This window comes from Camellia sinensis, chromosome 11, assembly GCF_055761805.1.
Source record: "Camellia sinensis isolate YWXY chromosome 11, ASM5576180v1, whole genome shotgun sequence".
In the NCBI taxonomy this organism is placed as follows: domain Eukaryota; kingdom Viridiplantae; phylum Streptophyta; class Magnoliopsida; order Ericales; family Theaceae; genus Camellia; species Camellia sinensis.
This window is the reverse complement of record NC_138971.1, coordinates 6,228,367-6,253,072: the sequence shown is the minus strand read 5'-3', so window position 1 is coordinate 6,253,072 and position 24,706 is coordinate 6,228,367. Positions and strand designations below refer to the sequence as shown.

General features: G+C 31.7%; 1 protein-coding gene across 1 annotated transcript; it reads left to right on the top strand.

Annotated features, from left to right (window-relative positions):
- The first annotated feature begins 18,724 nt into the window (after positions 1-18,724).
- On the top strand, positions 18,725-22,734 carry LOC114273192 (uncharacterized). Its single transcript, XM_082893499.1, has 2 exons — positions 18,725-21,546; positions 21,635-22,734. Exons 1-2 carry the CDS (start codon positions 18,747-18,749, stop codon positions 21,985-21,987), a joined length of 3,153 nt encoding a protein of 1,050 aa, XP_082749625.1. The 5' UTR covers positions 18,725-18,746; the 3' UTR covers positions 21,988-22,734.
- Positions 22,735-24,706: the final 1,972 nt, after the last annotated feature.

Here is a 24,706-nt window from a genome sequence, read left to right as displayed (position 1 = left end):
GAGATGCTATATATATATATATATATATACATATGTGGGGCCTAATTAGAAAGACTTCGATAGTCAAAGTCTATGGTGATTGATATGGCAACCAAACTTGTGGAAAAATTTGTATATAAATTAAAGCCTTGAACCACCAATATCCATCAAAAGGCCAAAAAAAAAAAAAACAATGGGACGTTTAGAGAAACTACTCTGCTTTGTTTCTTTAGTCCTGTTTGCTATAAAACGAAAATACTAATTTTAATACATTTTTTCAAAATTATTAAAGGTGCTGGTCAATTATTTATCTAGAATATGTGCAGTTCCTCTCTTCCTTTATAGTTCTTCTCTCTCTATTTCACTGTGAGTTCATATGTTTTTAGGAAAAAAATTATATGTAATTTAAAATTTTGAATCTTTTTTGTATAGGAAGTTAAAAAATAAATTTTAGAATTTCTAATATAACTATACAATACCATATCCTTTAAAATATAGCTATATTAATAATTAATTTTAATCTATCTATTACCTATCATTATTTATATTGTTATATAAATAAAAATGTTGTACGATAATTGAAGTTCAAAGTCCTAATCTATTTTTTTGTTAATTTAAAATTGTTAAAATGCATATGTTGCAATATTACTAATTTCTTCCTATTATAAATTTTATTTTAAATCTTACAAAATTTGTTCAATGACTAATGTTCAATTTTTGCAAAAAAAAATTCTAATATATTCCTTCAAAAAGTTAATATAGCAAGTCTACAAAATCATAATTTAAAATTCAAAATTATTAATAATTTTATTTATTTTTATTTTTGTTTTAAATAAGCATTTTAAAGTATAAATAAATATCCAAATAAAATTATACTTATTAATAAATATGGCATTAAATTTAGTTGTAATCACATCTTTTTAAAGTCTTTATTCATTTTTTAACTTTTTTTTTTATATTTTAAATTACATGTTACGATAATTCTTTCTTACACATTAAGTTTTTAAAATTTCTTCAATTATTTCTCTTTCATATAACAATTTTTTAAAATTCATATTTTTTCATTCTAAAACAGTGAATTATTAGAACGATGTCATTTTTTTATAACAAAGCATAATTTTAATTGTTAACTGTCAATATAACAATTTTAATCTATTTATACTATATATTATAGTAAAGGAACATTTGTAACAAAACTCTTAAACTTATATATAAAATTTTATTTAAGAGAGACAAAATACAAAAAAATTAAAATAATTATCGTATTTTTAATAAATAATATATTATTTTATCTCATGCATGGCACGGATGACATGTTAGTGATATATATATATACACAATAGTGATTGGTAGCTCGAAAGGCCTTTCCCCGAATCCCCCCGAAATCAAAACGACGTCGTTTTCGTCGTTTTGATTTTTTTTTTTTTTTTCAAAAGAAGAAAATCAGAAGAAGAGAAAGAAGAAGAAGAAGAAGAAGGAGAGAAGAAAGAGAAGAAGAAGAGGCAGGGGCTGTGAGGAAGAGGAGGGGCCAACAAAATCGGGCTGGAGGCGGAGGCGGAGGCGGAGGCGGGGGTGGGGGTGGGAGGCGGAGGCGGAGGCAGGGGACGGAGGCGGAGGCAGAGGTGGGGGGCTGCGAGGCAGAGGCGGAGGCCACGATGACGGCGACGGCGGGGCTGCGACGAGCTGCGACGAGACGACGGCGGGCGACGATCGGGCGGAGGCGACTGCGACGGCGACAGCGAGCGGAGGGCTGTCACAGCTCCTCCTCTTCCCCTCTCTTCTCTTTCTCTCTCTCTCTTTCCCTTTCTCTTCTAATTTCAGGCTATTCGGAGGAAAAAATTTGTGGGGAAAAATTATTTTTGATATATATGTATGTGTGGAGGGCCTAATTAGAAAGACTTCCACAGTCAAAATCTATGGTGATTGATATGACAACCAGACTTGTGGAAAATTGTGTGTCGTAGATTTTTATATATTCCAACTTAATCTTTTCAAAATTTATCTTCAAGTTGAACTTTATTTATCTTTAAAAATCGTCAACTAATTATCCATATAAATTTTAAATATGATATAATTCCAAGTATATCTTTTGTCTAAGCTTAATCTTTTCAATATAAAAACAAGTGCTTGAAAAAGGAACCATGAACATGACATTGAAAAGAAAAAAAAAAGTATAATCAATATTGTGCCCTTTTTGACTCTCCTTCACGGTGCCTAAAAAATTTTGCTTTAAATTTCAAGTCACAAGTGATTTTTTTTTTTTCAATTGTATCAACTTTACATTTGAAATGTGTACTTGCATGAGTTTTTTGCCTTTGTGGGAAAGAGAGTTTATGTAAATGAATATTATTATTTTATTTTTGCTGTAAATTCTATTTATGTTTTTGTTTCTTTTTCTTTTTTCTACAATGTGTATTTTTTTATTCCTTTCTTTTTTGGCTAATAATGTGTCTTTTAATTGAGATTTCATTCTATCTTTGAAGTGCTACTATTAATTTGTAACTCTTTCACTTATTGACTATTTGTGTTTAATTATTTTGGGTGCAGATGTTATATTGGAAGCGAAGAGATCATCAAAATTTATTTGGATATGGATTTATGTTTTAAATTTAATCATCAATTATATTTGGTTGTTGATTGCCATGTTGAAATAACTTATGATTAAATTAATTTTCAAGATCTCATTTCTTTTGAGACCTAAACCACAAATTTCTTCTTTTTTTAAATATTTTTTTATGCAGATTCAAAGGCTAAGCAAATGCAAGCGATCTCATATTTAAAATGTTAGGTTTTTTTTGAATAATTTAAATATTTTTATTCTTTATGTTTGTCTGTTCAATTTTAATGCATTTTCAAACCTATTTATGTTTAGTGAATCAACATAAAATTAAAGAAAAAAATTTATTTTATTTTAATTCATTATATTGTGTGGGATAATTAACATAATATCTCTTATTGATTGAAAAAAAATGAAAAAATAGCATTCTTTTATTTAATGTTAGTCATTTTGATTAATTATAATTTTAGTATGCCTTTGTTACTCCACTTTTGGTTGTCTTAACTAACTCTTATTATCTACTTGTTATGTGATGATTTAAGATGAAAAAGGTCAAAAATAATAAATAAATAACAAGATAAGTGTTCGCATTTATTAGATAAATGTTTGCTAATAAAATAATTGATTTGTATTTTTTTTTTAAATGTGATGTTAAAATTTTAAAATTAAATTTTCTATGACATCTTTAGCTCCTTATCTTTATCAAAAAAATTAAATTTGAATTTAAACACTAAACCTCGAAAACACATTATCTTTAAATTAAGTTTCCATATAAATTTGAACAACCACCAACAAAATCCAACATTGGAAACAAACCCTCAACAACATCTTTTTTTTTTTTTTTTTTTAACGCAGTGGTGGTCATAAAAATTTCTTTAAGATATTAATATTTTATATCTCCTAACTCCAATAATTTATTTATTTTTCCTCTCTAGGGAAGATTATAATATACATAGAGCTTTACAAGCAATATCTCGAGGTTAATCATTTTTTTAATTGAAATCTATTTGAAGTCATAAAATTTCATGTAATTTTTTTTTCATCTTTATTCTATTGTATTATTTAATGATAGATCTTTTCAAGCAACATGTTCAAATTCATATAAATTTACATAGGGTCTATATATGGTTTTACATAAAATCTACTCAGGTCTATCAACATTTTCATGCAATTGCTCTAGATTTATAGATCTTCAAATGCATTTTGTGATAGTACTAGAAAAGATTTTTTATTGAATAATTCGTGCATATTACAATTATCAATCACTTCATTTTAACTCACCATAATAAATATATGTATGTATATATTATGCATGTTTCTTAAATATATCATTTGTCCTATAATATTTAGTATAACTACTACTATACATTTTTAGTCTCTATTGATCTAATTATTAGTTATATATGATATCTTAAAAATTCATTTCAATTATTTATTGCAATTATTAAATTGATATATGTTATATATGATATGTTTTTTAATTTTTCATATTGTGAAGTATTAAAAATTTTGAATGATGTATAATAAGATTTATATACACAAATTAAATAAAAATATTTTATTTATATTAGAAAATATAACTAAATAGCATAAATTTTTTTTTTTAAAATTTATTATGTTCACTTTATAAAATCCCGTGCAACGCACGGGTGACTACTAATTTTTGATATGTATGTATGTGTGGGGGGCCTAATTAGAAAGACTTCCACAGTCAAAATCTATGGTGATTGATATGACAACCAGACTTGTGGAAAATTGTGTGCATAAATTAAAGCCATGACCCACCGATTAGTTATCCATCAACAGGCCAAAAAAAAAAATTGGGACGTTTGGAGAAACTACCCTGCCTTGTTCCTTTAGTCCTGCTTGCTATAAAACGAAAATTCTAATTTTAAAACTATGCTTTGTTAGTTAATTATTTATCTTTAATATGTGTAACTCCTCTCTTCCTTTAGTATTTCTCTCTCTATTCTATTGTGAGTTTATATGTTTTTAAAAAAAAAATTATATATAATTTAAAATTTTGAATCTTTTTTGTATAAGAAGTTAAAAAATAAATTTTAGAATTTATAATATAACTATACAAAACCATATCCTTTAAAATATTGTATATTAATAATTAATTTTAATCTATCTATTACTTAACCTTATTTATATTGTTATATAAATAAAAATGTTGTACGATAATTGAAGTTCAAAGTCCTAGTCTATATTTTTTGTTAATTTAAAATTGTTAAAATGCATATGTTGCAATATCATTAATTTCTTCCTATTATAATTTTTATTTTAAATCTTATAAGATTTGTTCAATGACTAATGTTCAATTTTTGTAAAAAAAATTCTAATATATTCCTTCCAAAAGTTAATATAGCAAGTCTACAAAATCATATTTTAAAATTCAAAATTATTAATAATTTTATTTATTTTTATTTTTGTTTCAAATAAGCATTTTAAAGTATAAATAGATATACAAATAAAATTATACTTATTAATAAATATGGTATTAATTTTAGTTGTAATCACATCTTTTTAAAAACTTTATTCATTTTTTAACTTTTTTTTTATATTTTAAATTACATATTACGATAATTCTTTCTTACTCATTAAGTTTTTAAAATTTCTTCAATTATTTCTCTGTCATATAACAATTTTTTAAAATTCATATTTTTCATTCTAAAATAGTGAAATATTAGAATGATGTCATTTTTTTTAATAACAAAGTATAATTTTAATTGTTAATTGTCAATACAACATTTTTAATCTATTTATATTATATATTATAGTAAAAGAACATTTGTAACAAAACTCTTAATTTATATATATAATTTTATTAAAGAGAGACAAAATACAAAAAAATTAAGGAAAAATTACTCATAAATCCTATTTTAGTAAATGTTACACTAATTAGTCCTGAATGTTTTTTATTAAACCATTTAGTCCTGATTATTTTTGGTATATCGTCAAACAAACATCAGCAACATCTTTGTGAACATTCAAGCACATCATCAACATCGAATATTCAGAAACATGAAGACCATGTTCAAACATTCAGAACATTCAAGAACATTGAACATCATCGAATCTGGTGTTTATGAAAACATTCAGAACATTGAACATTAAACATTGAACATTGAGATGTTGCTGATGTTTATGAAAACATTGAACATTGAGAACATTGAACATTCAGAACATTGAACATTTATGAAAACATTCAGAACATTGAACAATGAACATCATCAACAAGAACATTCAGAAGATTCAGAACATCAAGAACATTCAGAACATCAACAAACATCGAATATCAAACAACATCGACCATGTTCAAACATCATCGAACAAGAACAAAACACCTTTGTCGTGGCCTAATCGTCGGGAATTACTGCCACGATGTCGTAATCACCGATAGCCTCGGCGGCGCCGCGGCCTTCATCTCCGTCGTCCTCGACGGCCTCTTTATTCCCTCCACCTACGTCTCCAAGGTCGATCCCGACTTCGCCTACGATGTCAATCACCACCCCGTCGTCTCCTCCTCCTCGCTCACCACTCTCTTCCACGCCCATTTCTCTTCCGAACCCACAGAATCGAGACGCCAAGATCGGGTCCTCAGGCGGGTCCGATCCTGCGATCCGATTCTTCCATCGAATCTTCCCATCAGAGGCGGCGGGTTCCGTGGTGGTGGTGGTCATCGTGAGGGTTGATACTGAAGATTGATGAGAATTGAATCTCTCTCTTTATATATATATATATATATATTTATATATATCCATCTTCATTTTTTCAGATCTGGGTTTGTGTGTTTAGGGCTAATAAATTATGATGATGTTTGATCAAACAAATTGTTATGATGATTGTTTAATCGTTATTTTGATGTTTGATGTTATTTTAATTGTTATTTTGATGTTTAATCATTATTTAAAAAATTGTTTAATCGTTATTTTGATATTGTTTTGATGATGATGTTGTGATGTTTGATGTTGTTTTGATGATGATGTTTGATGTTGTTTCGATGATGTTACTCATAAATCTAATGTTTGATGTTTGATGAATAATCCTAATATTTAATGGTTCAAAATCTGTGTTTGATGTTTGATGAATAATCTTAATGTTTAGTGGTTGATGTTTGATGAATAATCCTGACGTTGCTAATGTTTGATGTTGGATGAATAATGTTTGATATTCGAAAAGAAGGGAAATTATAAAAAGGCCTATAGTAAGCTTCTTGGAAAATAGGACCTATGAGTCCAACAAAAAATATTCGGGACTAAATGGGTTAACATTCCCAAATTTAAGATTTATTGATACTTTCCTCAAAAATTAAAATAATTATCGTATTTTTAATAAATAATATATTATTTTATCTCATATATAACACGGATAACATGTTAGTTATATATATATATATATATATATATATATGGGGCCTAATTAGAAAGACTTCCATAGTATAAGTCCATGGTGATTGATATGGCAACCGGACTTGTGGAAAATTTTGTGTATAAGTTAAAGCCTTGAACCACCTATTAGTTATCCATCGAAAGGCCAAAAAAAAACAAAAAAAAAAAAAGAATGTTTAGAGAAACTTCTCTGCCTTGTTTCTTTAGTCCTGTTTGCTATAAAACGAAAATACTAATTTTAATACATTTTTTCAAAACTATTAAAGGTGGTGGTCAATTATTTATCTATAATATGTGCAACTCTTCTCTTCTTTTATAGTACTTCTCTCTCTATTTCACTGCGAATTCATATGTTATTAGAAAAAAAAATTATATGTAATTTAAAATTTTGAATCTTTTTTGTATAGGAAGTTAAAAAATAAATTTTATAATTTATAATATAACTATACAAAACCATATCCTTTAAAATATAGTTATATTAATAATTAATTTTAATCTATCTATTACCTATCATTATTTTTATTGTTATATAAATAAATATGTTGTACGATAATTGAAGTTCAAAATCCTAATCTATTTTTTTGTTAATTTAAAATTATTAAAATGCATATCTTGCAATATCATTAATTTCTTCCTATTATAAATTTTATTTTAAATCTTATAAGATTTAGTCAATGACTAATGTTCAGTTTTTTGTAAAAAAATTCTAATATATTCCTTCCAAAAGTTAATATAGCAAGTCTACAAAATTATATTTTAAAATTCAAAATTATTAATAATTTTATTTATTTTTATTTTTGTTTTAAATAAGCATGTTAAAGTATAAATTGATATCCAAATAAAATTATACTTATTAATAAATATGGCATTAATTTTAATTGTAATCACATCTTTTTAAAATCTTTATTCATTTTTTTAATTTTTTTTTTTTTAATTTTAAATTACATGTTACGATAATTCTTTCTTACTCATCAAGTTTTTTTAAAATTTCTTCAATTATTTCTCTTTCATATAACAATTTTTTAAAATTCATATAACTTTGTTCTAAAATAGTGAAGTATTAGAACGATGTCATTTTTTTTTATAACAAAGTATAATTTTAATTGTTAATTGTCAATATAACAATTTTAATCTATTTATATTATATATTATAGTAAAAGACTATTTGTAAAAAAACTCTTAAACTTATATACATAATTTTATTTACGAGAGACAAAATATAAAATAATTAATATAATTATCATATTTTTAATAAATAATATATTATTTTATCTCATAAATAGTACGGATGACATGCTTAGTGATATATATACATATATATATATATATATATGTGTGTGTGGTGGGGGGGGCCTCATTAGAAAGACATCCATAATCAAAGTCTATGGTAATTGAGGTGGCAACCAGACTTAGGCGCTGTTTGGGAAAGACAAGTTCAGACTATTATAGCCTCATTTTGGATATAAGCCAAAAGGCATGAACAGTAGGCGGAGGTGTAAAACTCAAAAAAAAAAAAAAAAAAAAAAAGTGCACTGCCGTGACAGTTATCACGTTAGAAATTACGGTTTTGCCCATTTTCATCAATTTAAAAAATTTTAATTTTAGGGACAAATTTGTCATTTTAAATTCAAACATCATTTCAACACATTTTTCAATACAATAACTCAATTAAAAATCCATCTCATCTTTCCAAACATAAAAACTAAAATAGCCTACTAAAATAGTCAAAAAATTAAAAAGCCTTTAAAATAGCCACTTCCCAAACGAGGCCTTAGTGAAAAAATTTGTGTATAAATTAAAGCCTTGAACCACCGATTAGTTATCCGTCAAAAGGTGTGGAAAAAAAAAAAAAAAAAAAAGACAATGGGACGCTTAGAGAAATTACCGTGCCCTGTTTCTTTAGTCCTGTTTGCTATAAAACAAAAATACTAATTTTAATACATTTTTTAAAAACGGTTAAAGGTATTAGTTAATTATTTATCTTTAATATATGCGGTTCCTTTCTTTCTTTATAGTACTTCTCTATCTATTCTACTGTGAATTCATATGTTTTTAGAAAAAAAAATTGTATGTAATTTAAAATTTTGAATCCTTTTTGTATAGAAAGTTAAAAAATAAATTTTAGAATTTGTAATATAGCTATACAAAATCATATCCTTTTAAATATAGCTATATTAATAATTAATTCTAATCTATCTATTACCTATCCTAATTTATATTAAATATTAATTCTAATCTATCTATTACCTATCCTAATTTATATTATTATTTAAATAAAATATTGTACGATAATTGAAGTTCAAAGTCCTAATCTATTTTTTTGTTAATTTAAAATTGTTAAAATGCATATCTTGCAATATCATTAATTTCTTCCTATTATAAATTTTATTTTAAATCTTGTAAGATTTGTTCAATGACTAATGTTCAATTTTTGTAAAAAAAATTCTAGTATATTCCTTCCAAAAGTTAATATAGCAAGTCTACAAAATCATATTTTAAAATTCAAAATTATTAATATTTTTATTTCTTTTTATTTTTGTTTTAAATAAGCATGTTAAAGTATAAATAGATATCCAAATAAAATTATACTTATTAATAAATATGGCATTAATTTTAATTGTAATCACATCTTTTTAAAGTCTTTATTCATTTTTTAAATTGTTTTTGATTTTTTAAATTACATGTTACGATAATTCTTTCTTACTCATTAAGATTTTGAAATTTCTTTAATTATTTCTCTTTTATATAACTATTTTTTAAAATTCAAATATTTTTATTCTAAAATAGTGAAGTATTAAAACTATGTAACAAAACTCTTAAACTTATATATAAAATTTTATTTACGAGAGACAAAATACAAAAAAATTAAAATAATTATCGTATTTTTAATAAATAATATATTATTTTATCTCATGCATGGCACGGATGACATGCTAGTGATATATATATATATATATATATATATGTGTGTGTGTGTGTGTGTGTGGCCTGTGATGACCGGGTGTGCTACTCATTTCGTTTTCCCTCGTTTAACTTTGGGTTGGTCATGTTGGGGTGTCGGTTTGACTTGGAATCTTATTAATCGTTTGGGTTTGTTGCGTTCGGGAGTGTAGACACCCCATTTTTGACAGACCTTAAGACTCAGACGCCATCGATTGAGCGCTCAGTGATTGCGTATGTTGTTCTCATTTCGAGGTTTCGGAGTTTTCGGCTGAGTGCCTTGTCTCCGGGCCTCTGAACTCTTTGTGTTTCGACTCGGTTTGCAGACCAAGCCTTGTTTCCCTTCCCTGGAGGGAGGGAGAGGTCTTGTCGACCACCTTTTTGTGGTCGTAGACCACTGTTCCTGCTTGGAGACTAGTTTCCGATTTTCGGAGCCTTCAGCCACGCGCCTTGTCTCGGGACCGCTTAACGTTCTCCGTTTGGCGTGATTTTTGAACCACACCTTGTTGCCTTTGCCTAGGGGGACACTATGGTCTGGGAGACCACTTTTGTAGTCGTAGACTACTTTGGTGCCCGTAGACCAGTTTTCGAGGCTCCTGACTACATGTCTGGCCTCCCGGACTTTCATCCTACATCCTTTTTGGTTTGTTTTTGGTACAAACCTTGTTTTCCTTATTTGGAAGGTGGTACAAGGGTGGGAGACCAGTTCTTCCCCTTGGAGACCATTTTCTTTCCTGCCTGCCAGTTTTCTGGTCAGGCAACTGGTTTTCTTGGTCTTTGGGCCACCTTTTCTGGTCGGCCACCACACCACCACCTTGGTCTCATGCTGCAGACCACCTCCCCCCAGTGGCCGACCACTTTCTTCCCTGACCGACCACTTGCACTGGTCGGCCGACCCGTGTGAGTAGCTGGCCGACCACTTCAAGTGGTCAGCAGCTTTCCAGCTCATTCCTGGAGATATTTTCTCTCCAGCTGTTACAGCTGGAGGGCACAGAAGTGATCCTCCATACACGTGTATGGAGGGATGGCTTTAGGCCTAAACTTGTCCAACAAGCGTAACCTTTGGTTCTCTGTAAAAGAGAACCTCCCCCCTCCTCCTCCAGGTTCAGATTTTTGTGTTTGAGCTATACATATACATCTTTGTATCTATCTTGCACTTTCTCTCTTGTTTTGTGTCTTAAAGTGTAGTTTTTCCATACTATTGCACACAAACACACACTCAAACACCATACTCTTGTTGCTGAGGCTCTTTGAGGTTGGTTTTAGAGTCTTTGGATTGGTTTTGGTTCAAAAAGAGTACTGGAGTTGCAGTTTTGAAGGTGTTCTTCAAGGGTGATAAACTAACCTCTTAAACCCTTATTTTGGCTTAAGCTTTTGGCCCTACTTGCATGTTGTTTTAGGACTAACTTTCTACTACAAAAAGTTCTGTTTTTGCATGCTTAACATGTTTGTTTAAGGTCACTTTTGTGTTGGGGGTAGTCTACCCCCTCTTAGGCCTTGTTCGGTCTTGTTCTTGTGTTATCTTTTTAAGCTATTGGGACCACCTTGTTTTGGCCTTCTCACCACTGAAACTCAAAGAAATTTCAGTGGTGGAAATGGTGGTTTTGAGGTCCCAAATAGGAGAGGGTCATCCCATCTCCTTGTGTTTTGTATGCTTGCTTTGAATTCCTCATGTTTGAGCATGTTTGTTAAGCTTATGTTGGCCATATCTTAGCATGTATTTGGGATTATTTTGGCATGGCATACCACTTTTTTTACTTGGTTTTGTCATCCCTTGCATGCCTTATACACTTGTAGTGTAAATTTTGCAAACTAGTCTTGTATGCTTCATGAAGTAGCATGCCTTTCTAAGCATGATTTGATTCTATTTCAGCATGTTCTTGGTGTTGTTTTGCCATGATATACCTCTGTTAAGGTTTGGTTTGATAGCCCCATGTATGCTCCATGCACTTGTAGTGCAATTCCATGAACTAGCTTAACATGCATCATGTGTTTAGACCATTATTCTAGCATGTTTTAGCTTAAATCTAAGAAGCTTTTGTCTATGTTTTAGCATGCTTAAGCTCTAATTTATGTTGTTTTGGTCATGCATGCCATGTTTTGTATAGCTATAGTGCATTCTAGCTTGTTAGCTTTGTGTATCAAGTCCACTAGTATGCATTGGTTGGCCTATTTGAATGATTTGGAATCATTTGTTATGTGATTTCAGTGCATGCAGTGTGGTCATACACTTGCATCTTTCACTCTTTCAATGCGTTGGAGGGTTTGCCCTTTATGCCTTAACATGAGTCATTGCATATGACTTCATGCCTAAGCTTGCGAGCTATCATTTCAGTATGTTTTTGGGGTTATTTTGCCATAATATAACTCTGATTTTTGTTGGCGAAGCCATCTCATGCTTGGTCTTGGTAGGTGTAGTGTAACCCTCCCTTTTGGCCTTGCATATTCCAGGCTTTATGCCCTTCATGCTAGCTTATTTTGGCTTCCTTCCATGCATGTTTTAGTATCATTTTGACATGTTCCAGGACTGTTTTGGGTTGCCTTGGCCATGTGCTTCATGTTTTGCATAGCTATGCTAGCTTCAAGTTTTGGGTACCATAGCATGCTTCATTTGTATCATGTACATGATTTGGCATCATTTCACATGTTATTTCAGAGCATTTAGCATTGCCATATTCCCACTTTTTTCACCCGTTGAGTGCTTCTAAGGATTGTGCATTTGTTGCCTTGTTTATGGCTTAGCTTGTATGCATACATGCCTAGGCCTTTGTGCCCTCATCTCAGCGTGTTTCGGTCTTTGTTAAGACCTATTTACGCTCTATCCATGATTGGTTCAATCATTTGTGCCATGTATTGCATGCCCTTTGTGTAGCCCCTTTAATGGCCTTGTGCCTTAGGCCCTCTTGTATGCTTTATTTGTGTTGATTGAATGATTTGGCATCATTTCATATCTTATTTCAGAGCATTAGTGTTGTTACACTTCCACATTTGTCACTCCTTGAGCACTCTTGAGAGTTGTGCTCTTAGACCTAATTGGTGAGCCAATTAGCATGCATGCTTGTATATGCTTTTGGAGCCTTCATTTTAGCATTATGGCCACTGTTTTGGGCATGGCTGAGGTCTGTCCACATTCGGTTTAAGTCCATTTAGCATGTTTGCTCGCATGTTGTTTGCATGCTTGATGTTGCATTGCATTGTGTATGCCATGTTCTTTGCATTGAGTATGCCATGTTACATTGCATTGCATGTTTGCATGCTTGTCTATTGCATGTTGTTTGCATGCTTGTTTTATTGTATTGCAAGTTTGCATGCTTGAGTTGCATTGCATGTTTGCATGCTTGATGTTGCATTGCATTGTGTATGCCATGTTATTTGTTACATTGTTGTTTGGACTGGGTGTTAGTCCAAATGCAAGAAACGAGGGACGTTTCATACGTTTCATACTTAAAGTGATGAAACGTGCCTTATTTCTCGGTCGCCGACGCTCTTGATCAAGCAAGATAGAGTTTTAGGCCTTATGTGTTTATGTGTGCATTCATTTACATTGAATTGTGCAATTTAGCTTCTCGGCCATCATGCATCGAGATGCATATTTGGTGGCCCGAGGGTCGAGAACCACACTCCCTTGAGATCATGAAATGATAGGGAGGGTGGTTATGCACACATATCTGCAAATACATTGTCATGCCCCTTTTTGTTCTCTGTTGCAACAAACTGGAGAAGTGCAGCAACAACTGGTCGGCCGACCAGAAAAACTAGCTGGCCGATCACTTTTTTTGGTCTGGAGCAAAGAAAAGTGGTCGGCAGGTGGTTAGCAACATCAACAATTTTTCGGCCATGTTCCTACAGGTTCCCATGATGGAGTAGAAGCTTTGTGGAGCTTGGTGCAATGTTCTGAGGTCAAAAGAAAACAGAGGCAAGTTGGGGCATTGCGGTGGATTTCCGGACGAGGCGACCGAGCATGCATGCACTCTTCTCCCTCTGAGGACATTTCTTTACTGCTTTACTTAGCTAATAAGCTTAGCTAATTATGCCTTGGTTTTGTACTTAAGTAGTTGATGTAATTAGCTATTTGTTTCAATTTATGTTGTAATAACTAGTTAGTTAACTAGGAATAGTTAATTAGCTTCGTGATGTAATAATTAGCTTAATTAGCTTAGATTAGCTGGTTAGCTCATTATTCGAACCCTCCGACAAGAGGGCCAACTGTTGTAATAAGCATGCGTATGTATGATGCATGTCTTCTAACCCCCATTTCTTTCTCCCTTTTACTTAACCGCTTACGATGGTTAGTTTTAGGGCATATTTCGATTAGCATACCTTATGCTTGCATGCGTGCATCCATTCATCTGTTTTGCATGCACCGGGCTCGGCACATCATACTAACTACATTGTATTTCAATACATTTACTTGAATTCATGTTCAACAGCATGTTATTGAGTTGCATTCACATGCCATATTAGGATAGCCGAGCCTATCTTAGCTGCATTTTTGCATGTGTTGCATTAGTCATCTTAACATGAATTAGGATCATGCATGATTTCTAACTAGTTCTCTATTTTGGCTCGGAGTACGCTGTGAGTGTTTACGCTTTAGCATACTGCATGTGTGTAAGTGTTACCATGTTTAGCATGCTTACCATGAGGCTAATTGCTTAACTAATATAACTGTCTGAATGCCTGTGGGTGAAAGTTAGATTGCTTGAATTTGAACAATTCATTGAAATGCGAGTTTTTCTTAGCCTACTTGCGAGTAACAAACTTCAAATCATTTTCACAAACGAACATACAATGTTTTGTTCCAACTTAGGTGATCTAGTCTATACTTATATGTTGTGCGCATCACATAGTAATTCTAGGTTAATAACTGGAATAAAAACAAATGTTTTTCAAAAATAACATACCATGTTAATAAAGGCCGATCCTTTGATCGAGCGAGTGGGGGTGCTCATTGCATGACCTTCCCCTCTCGTACCCAAGTTCCCAAGCTGAGGCAACTTTGGTGATGACGGACACGTGGCCTTAGGCATGAGTCAGGGTTTCCTAAATTTTCCAAAATAAAACATTTAGGTGGCGACTCTGTATCTGGCAAAGCAGTCCATGTTTGGCACTTCTTTATTAAAATCAGTTTTCCAAAACGATTTGCCGGATTTGGACTCTTTGGTGATTTATCGATCTTGCATTTCACTTTGCGAGATTAGATTCAGAACCGTGACATTGAGTCCGAACTGTAGTAGCTTAAGAACAAAACGATTCGAGCCCTTGCGCGCAGAGAGCGGAGTTCTCGGGGCAGTCTGCAGGGAGTTTTTCTCAACACTTTGTTCTTGTTTGTTCTGGTGTTGAATTTCACTTGTTTTGGAGGGTAAGGGTTCGGTCCGGAGTACCAGGGATTGAGCTGAGGAAATTTTGAGCTGGAGTACCAGGGCCGTACGTGCGGAAGAGGGGCCGCACGTGTGGGAGGTGAGGCCGCATGTGCTGGAATCTGGGAAATTTTGGTTTGCACACTGCATTATATACAGGTGCGGGAGGAGGTGCGGATTGGGAGAGCCGTACGTGCGAGGATGAGGGCCACACGTGCAGGAAGCACACTCCGCACGCACGGAGGCAAGTGTCGCACGTGCGGTACGGATCTGAGTCCGAAACCTCTATTTTTTCTTTCTTTTGGGCTGAGTGTATATCACTTTTAAACACTCCCTTCTCACTCTAAAAGCATTTTTGCTCCTCCTTCTCTCTAAAAACTCTCACCAAACACTAAAAACTCTTGATTTCTTACAACCTTTTGGGTTTTGATCCTTGTTCTTTCACAAGTTTTGGAGAGCAAAGCAAGGACTTCACTTTGTGTGGTGGAGATCGAAGTTCTACACTTTTGATTTTAGGGTTTCATCTCATCTCTTCAACAAGATTGAGGTAGGGACTTCTTTGAGTTATATATACATGTTTTTGCAAGGTTGATGTTGATTTTGGAGTTTTCTCATAGATATTATGAATGTTTTGATTTTTGGCTCAAGAATGTAGGGATTTTCAAAAGTGGGTTTTAAAATCTCAAATCTTTCCAAGTTAATCCTTGAAGCTTTCACTTTTATTGTGTGAGAAAAGATGTTTTGTGTGTATGTGTGTCCTTTTAAAAAGGTGAAGAGATACCTAATCTTAGCCAAAGACCCAAACTCATGGATTTTTGAAATGGGTTGAGGGTCTATAAAATTAATAAATTTGTTGTTTTGTCACAATGGACGAATGAAATGGGAAATATCTTTTGTCATTGTAGAAATGATGAGTTTCATGGAATGTGTGAAATATGGAGATGGAAAATTTGTAGTTGAAATTGTAGATAAAGTTACGAAGTAACAAATTGTTGGTTTAGCATGAAATGTGAAAAGTATTCATTTGTTGATGAATTTATACGAAATTACGAGTATCATGCTAGATAATGTTGAAACAGGAATGGAAAGTTTGATTATGATGAATTATCATTGAGAAATTTGATGATGGAGAAATGTTATGTAGTGATGATGATTATTGCATTGTATATTCATTCAATTGATTATTACAAGATTATTATTTAGCTTTGGCATATATTGTATTGGCATTTCTAAATTTTGCATTGTTGCAAGTTTTGAGTTGAGATTTGAAAACATTTACATTGAGAAAGAAATGTTGTGAAATGAATTTATTGAAATATTTTCGGGTAAATACGTTGGTAAGTCCAAATAGGAGGTGTAGATAAAATTGATTAAGTTGGCCTGAGTGTCCGAGGTGAAAGACCGAAAACACGAGCGAATGAGGTACCACTTCCCTTCCAGTTAGCAACCGGTAAAGTGGGGCTTTGGTAGTGCTAGTTATGCCTACTTGCAGACACCAACCTAGGGATTACCTGAGTCGTATTTACTTGTAAATATCTGAATTGTTGAGGTTTCAAGTTATTATTGTGCAGGGTGGTTTTCAAAAGATGTAAAAGAAACTTTTTTTAAGGCATAACATAGCATGTGCATTTCATGTTGGGGATCTTGCATAAATGTATATACTTTGTTAAGAATTCTCTACTGGGTTTTAAGCTCACCCCTATGGGATTTTGGTGCAAGAAAATATGTGGTGAACTCGCCGAGTTAGGGCATGGACATATTTTATGGAAAGTAAATGACTCTTATTTTGTTGTGGTTTATTTTGCTAGCCAAGAGCTATAAATGTATGGGTTCGTGAAACCATTTTTGTGTAACGAGGCTTAAGCCTTGGAATATGTAAGCTCTTAAGGGCATTTTATTTATTTTTGGGATTTGATGTTTTATATGCTATAGATTCATGTATTTGATATCATTGAATGTACAATTTGCATGTAGGACTATTTTGAACAAACCTTATTGATTAATGATGTAAAGATTAAAGAATTGCAATGATTCTTTAATAAATATTGGTTGATGTACCTAAATTATGTTGCAATATTTTGGGGACTTACGGGGCCTAATTAGAAAGACTTCCATAGTCAAAGTCTATGGTGATTGATATGGCAACCAGACTTGCGGAAATATTTGTGTAGAAATTAAAGCTTTGAACCACCAATTAGCTATCCATCAAAAGGCCAAAAAAAAAAAAAACAATGTGACGTTTAGAGAAACTACTCTCCTTATTTCTTTAGTCCTATTTGCTATAAAACGAAAATACTAATTTTAATATATTTTTTCAAAACTATTAAAGATGTTAATCAATTATTTATCTTTAATATGTACAGCTCATCTCTTCCTTTATAGTACTTCTCTCTCTATTCTACTTTGAGTTCATATGTTTTTACAAAAAAAAAATTATATGTAATTTAAAATTTTGAATCTTTTTTGAATAAGAAGTTAAAAAATAAATTTTAGAATTTATAATATGGCTATACAAAACCATATCCTTTTAAATATAGCTATATTAATAATTAATTTTAATATATCTATTACCTAACCTTATTTATATTATTATATAAATAAAAATGTTGTACGATAATTGAAGTTCAAAGTCCTAATCTATTTTTTTGTTAATTTAAAATTGTTAAAATGCATATGTTGCAATATCATTAATTTCTTCCTATTATAAATTTTATTTTAAATCGTATAAGATTTGTTCAATGACTAATGTTCAATTTTTGTAAAAAAAATCTAATATATTCCTTCTAAAAGTTAATATTGCAAGTCTACAAAATCATATTTTAAAATTCCAAATTATTAATATTTTTTTTTTAAATAAGCATGTTAAAGTATAAATAGATATCCAAATAAAATTATACTTATTAATGAATATGGCATTAATTTTAATTGTAATCACATCTTTTTAAAGTCTTTATTCATTTTTTCCTTTTTTTTCATATTTTAAATTACATGTTACGATAATTCTTTCTTACTTATTAAGTTTTTAAAATTTCTTTAATTATTTCTCTTTCATATAACAATTTTTTAAAATTCATATATTTTTATTCTAAAATAGTGAAGTATTAGAACTATGTCATTTTTTTTATATATATAACAAAGCATAATTTTAATTGTTAATTGTCAATACAACAATTTTTATCTATTTATACTATATATTATAGTGAAGGAGCATTTGTAACAAAACTCTTAAACTTATATATAAAATTTTATTTACGAGAGACAAAATACAAAAAAAATTAAAATAATTATCGTATTTTTAATAAATAATATATTGTTTTATCTCATGCATAGCACAGATGACATGCTAGTGATATATATATATATATATATATGTGGCCTAATTAGAAAGACTTCCATAGTCAAAGTCTATGGTGATTGATATGGCAACCAGACTTGTGGAAAAATTTGTGTATAAATTAAAGCCTTGAACCACCAATTAGTTATCCATCAGAAGGCCAAAACAAAAACAAAAAAACAATGGGACGTTTAGAGAAACTACTCTGCCTTGTTTCTTTAGTCCGGTTTGTTACACTCTTTTCTTCAACCATTAATGTTGCTACTGCTTTTGTTCAAGAAGCTAATGCTCTCATCACATGGAAAGCCACCCTGCAAAATCCAAACCATTCCCTGCAAACTTCATGGGTCCTTCGACCTCATGATAACATCTCAACAAGTACTAGCCCATGCATCTGGTTTGGAGTTACTTGCAACTTCAATGGAAGCATCAATAGGTTGAACCTCACAAATTCGAGTGTCAATGGTACGCTCGACAACTTTTCATTTTCATCATTTCCCAATCTTGCATATATCGATCTCAGCATGAATAATCTCTTTGGTGTCATCCCACCTCTAATTGGCTTCCTCTCCAAACTCATCTATCTTGATTTGTCCATCAACCAGTTCTCGGGAAACATCCCACCAGAAATCGGCATGTTAATAAATCTTGACACTCTCCACCTATTCAAAAATCAATTGAATGGCTCAATTCCTCAAGAGATAGGCCAGTTAAAGTCTCTTACTGAGCTTTCTTTGTGCACCAATAGTCTTTCAGGACCCATTCCCGCTTCTTTAGGAAATTTGAGAAACTTGGCTCATCTATATCTCTATCACAATGATCTTTCTGGTTCCATTCCTCCTGAAATAGGAAACCTAGTCAATCTTGTTGAGCTCTACATAGATGGCAACAATCTCACAGGTCCTATTCCTTCCACATTGGGAAACTTGAATAACCTAACTGTGTTGCAGTTGTTCAACAATTCCCTATCTGGTTCCATTCCCCAAGAGATAGGACAGTTGAAATCACTACAAAGCCTAACCTTTCAGATTAACAATCTTACTGGCTCAATCCCAACATCTTTAGGTAATTTGAGCTCTCTAGCCCGACTATGCCTCTGGAATAATCAACTCTCTGGTCCAATTCCAAAGGAATTAGGGAACTTGAAGTCCCTCATTTATCTAGAATTGAGTTCGAATCAACTTAGTGGTCCTATTCCAGCTTCTTTAGGTGATTTGACCAATTTAGAAATTCTAAACCTCCGTTCCAACCGACTATCCAACCGCATTCCACAAGAATTTGGCAATTTGAAAAAATTGGTTGAGCTAGTAATGGACGAAAATCAATTTTCTGGGAATCTCCCAGAGCTTTGCCAAGGTGGTAAGCTTCAATACTTCAAAGTGCACCACAATCAGCTCACAGGTACAATCCCTAAAAGTCTGAGAAACTGCTCAAGCTTAGCCATAGCCCGCTTTGAGGGAAACCAACTCACTGGAAATATATTTGAAGATTTTGGCACTAATCCAAACCTAGTCTACCTAGATTTGAGTAACAATAATTTTTATGGCAAATTCTCAGAAAATTGGGGAATATTCCCAAATTTAACACTCCTAAAAATAACAAGAAATAACATCACTGGTAGCATTCCACCAGGTTTTGGAAAGTCAACACAGCTAGAACGACTTGATTTATCTTCAAATCGTTTAACTGGGGACATCCCAAAGGAATTTGGAGAGTTGACTTCTTTGGAGTGGCTGATTTTGGCTGATAATCAACTTTCAGGTTGGATACCTCAAGAACTCAAATCACTAACTAAGTTGTCGAAACTTGATCTATCCACAAACAAATTTAGTGGGCCAATACCAGGTATTTTGGAGAACTATCGAAATCTGTTTTACTTGAACCTGAGCAATAACATGTTCAACCAGAAAATTCCATTACAAATTGGCAAGTTATTTCAACTAACCGAGATGGATCTAAGTAGTAACATTCTCATAGGGGAAATACCATTCGAAATCACAAATTTGCGGAGCTTGGAGAAGTTAAACCTCTCCCACAATAAACTCTCTGGTCTCATTCCAAAGAGTTTTGAAGATATGCGTGGCTTGGCATATGTTGATATATCATACAATGAGTTACAAGGTCCTATTCCCATGAGCAACGCTTTCATGAATGCATCAATAGCAGCATTGCAAGGGAACAAAGATTTGTGTGGAAATGTCACCGGCTTACAGCCTTGCAAAATTCCTTCTACATTGCACACACACACTCAAGAAAAAAGGACACTAGCTCTTATAATCGTGCTCCCTCTTGGTGGAGCGCTCTTGCTTCTAGGTGCATTCATCGGACTTCTCATTGTCTTCGATCTAAGAAAGAGAAAGTCACAAGTTGAAAAGGGTGACACCCAGCCCTCGAGTGAAGATTTTTTATCGATATCAATATTCGATGGAAGGGCAATGTACAATGACATTGTAATAGCTACTGAGGATTTCGATGCCACATATTGCATTGGAAAAGGAGGATATGGAACTGTCTACAAAGCAAAGTTACCATCAGCTAATATAGTAGCTGTGAAGAAACTTCATCTGTTATCCGAGAGAGCTGATATGAAAGATTTCTTAAATGAGGTACGGGCATTGACAGAAATTAAGCATCGAAACATAGTGAAACTTTTTGGGTATTGTTCACATGCTCAGCATTCTTTTCTAGTTTATGAGTACCTCGAAAGAGGTAGTCTCGCTACAATTTTTAACAAAGACGAAGAAGCTAAAGAATTGGATTGGCCTAAGAGAGTGAATATTATTAAGGGTGTAGCAAGCGCTTTGTCATACATGCACCATGATTGCACACCGCCCATTGTTCACCGAGACATTTCCAGCAACAATGTTCTGATTGATGAGGAATACGAGGCTCGTGTTTCAGACTTTGGCACTGCCAAGCTTTTGAAGCAAGATTCCTCTAACTGGAGTGTATTTGCAGGCACATACGGATATGTTGCACCAGGTAAACATAGTTTTTTTCTCTCCTAAATTGACATAGAATCTGAAGCATAACAAAACAAGTGCATTATCTTGTCTCTCTTTTTTTGTAGAGCTTGCTTACACAATGAAGGTAACTGAAAAGTGTGATGTCTATAGCTTTGGTGTGTTGGCACTAGAAGTGATCAAAGGAAAGCATCCGGGAGACTTCATCATGTCTCTGTTGACCCCAGCAGTTGAGAACATAAAGCTAAAAGATGTGTTGGACCAACGCCTTTCGCCTCCATCCCCTGAAGTTGAGGAGGTAGTGATGTGTAGTGCAAAATTGGCAATTGCATGTTTGCATGTCAATCCACAATCTAGGCCAACCATGCACCTTGTTTCTCAATTGTTATCCACCAGAAAAATTCCGTACAGCCTCGCCTATGTGCACAGAATTGCTGCCCATGAAAATGCGCAGCATTGATCCCTTTCTATTCTGTATATTTTTCTGTGTACTAATTTTGTGATCTTAGCAAAACTCGAGCCTCAAAGACAGTGCAAAAGTTATTTTGTTTAGTAAGGACATGTTAGATATTAGAAACCTGATCCTCTCTATTACCTACTGAAATATAATTTTCATATAGGGATTTTTATTGTAAGAATAAATATTGAAGAGTGAAAATCAATAAAAAGAGAGATGTACCCATGGGGCTTTTGTGTGCCGTGTGTGTATGGTAGTATCAAACCACACACATATGGTGTGGCTTCTCTCTTTATTGCCATCTTATTTATTTTATTTTGTGTTGCTTTTATTTTTATTTTTCTTGAATATATACCTACCTTGTAGCACCAAAAATTGTTGGCTTCTTTTATATTGATTTGAAAGAGCAATGTTGTTGGGGTGCTATTTTCGATTGAATAATTATGTATAAATTACCAAAATGGTTCAAATTTGATGTTTGTGGTGATGAGTTTGTGGTGGTGGTTCTGGGTTTGATGGTGATTTGAGATTTGGTAAATAGGGAGGGAGGTGATGGTTGGCGGGGAAGGAGGCAATGGTTTATGATAGAAGATGTAAAAGAGAGAGGAGAGAGAAAGAGATTAACATATTAGGAAGAGTCCATGGCAAATTTGATTCACTTTTTTTATAATTTGGGAAGAGGGTTAAAAGTCAAAAGCTAACTTTTAACCCATTTAGAGTCACATCAACTCTTACATTTTTTATACATTTTTTTTTTTTTTTTGGATAAACTACCAATAGGTCCTAATAGTTAGACTTAATTCTCATCAAGTTCTATTAAAAATAAGTCTTGGTAAAATTTGTCGCTAAAAATAATTTTTTTGTGACAATTTTTTACATACGTCACTAAAAATTGACAATTAGTGACTTTTTTTTGTCATGATTTTTATAAATTGTTACTAAAACTTACAATTAGTGACTTTTTTATGACAAATTTTTTCCATAGGACCTATTAGACAATAAGTTCACTTATTAGGACTTACATATAAGTACTCCTTTTTTTTAAAAAAAAAAAGTCAAAACAAACCAAAAAACCAGCTTTTAACCATATTTTCAAATTAGTGCATCATAAATTTCATCAAATGATGTACTGTAAATTTGTCATTATAAATTTAAATCTTTGTTTTTATTTGTTTTTGTTTTGTTTTGGATTGTGAATCTCAATCTCAGTTTAGTAAATGAATTTTAACAAAATGCATTTAATATAAAGAATAAAGATTGTAATGAGATTAGTAGAAACAACTATAGCAATACACAAGTACTAGTGAAAATCCGTGCTATGCACGGGATGTGAGAAAATTAATAAAATATGTTGGGTAAATTACATTTACCCTCCCTGATATTTGGGTTTAATACATATCACTTCTAACGTTTGGGAAATTCACTGACCCCTTTATCATTATAATTATTTAAACAGAATTAACGTTAGTATCAAAAAGATATTGAATTCATACACTCTCTTTTGTTGCTTTGATTTACTTCTTTTCTTTTCTTTTTTTTCCTTTGCTTTACTTTTTTTTTCAATATAATCTCCTTTGTTTTTCTACCACGAGTTGTTGCCTTTTATATAAGCAGGAGGTTTGTGAAATGAGAATATTAACTACAGGAGTGGGAATGTAATTTTCTCAACATCAAGGGGTGATATATTTAAACCCAAATCTCAGGGGATGTCAGTGTAATTTACCCAAATATGTTTATATGAAATAATATAAATAGTTAGATTTTTGTATCTAAATTATGAAAATAAAAATAAAAAATTGAAACTTACAATTTAAGTTTTATAATTTTATCACAATTTATGTATCAATTTTTAATTTGTTATAACTTCAATAATGTGACTATCAACCCCCTTACTAAAGTTATAAATTTGGGCGAGTTGAACCCAAGCAACTCGAGTCAAACCTGTAAATTTTTAAAGATTGTGCAACATAATTTTTAATTCAGTGAGAACCTATGTAAAATTCAAAATTTTGAATAAATTTGAATGGACTTGGAAAGAGACATCAAATAACTTGAGCAATCGAAATAAAATTATATATATATATATATATATATAATTATTTGCTAATTTATTTTTTTAATAATAAATAAGAATAATTAAAATTTAATATTAATGAACAAAAGTAAATACACATTTTAGAATGAGATCATCGAATAAGTTGATATTAAAAAAATTATATTTTATAATGGCATAAATAAATTTAAATATGATTTTTCAAAAATTATTTTTAATTTAAAAATTACAATAAAATATTTAATATAATAAAATTAAATTTCTACAAAATAAAAGTATCTATATAAAAAAATAGGGGTGCAACTCGGGTGGGCTCAACCCGAGCAACTCGAGCCCAACCCGAGTTTTTTTAGGGCTTGGGCAACTATATCTTATAATCTTGACGGGCTTGGGCAGATTTTTGATGCCCGAATTGCAATTCGGGCCGGGCTTAGGCAGAACCAATGGCCAACCCGAGCAACCCGAACCCGAATTGAATTTAATATATTATATAAATTATATAATATATATATAATTTAATAAATTATATAATATATATAAATTAAGTAAAAGAGTTAGTCTTAATTTTTATTTTTTATTTTTTATTTTTTGGTTAGTCTTCTATTAAGTAAAAGAGTTAGTCTTAATTTTGATTTTTTATTTTTTTTTTGTTAGTCTTCTACCATTAGA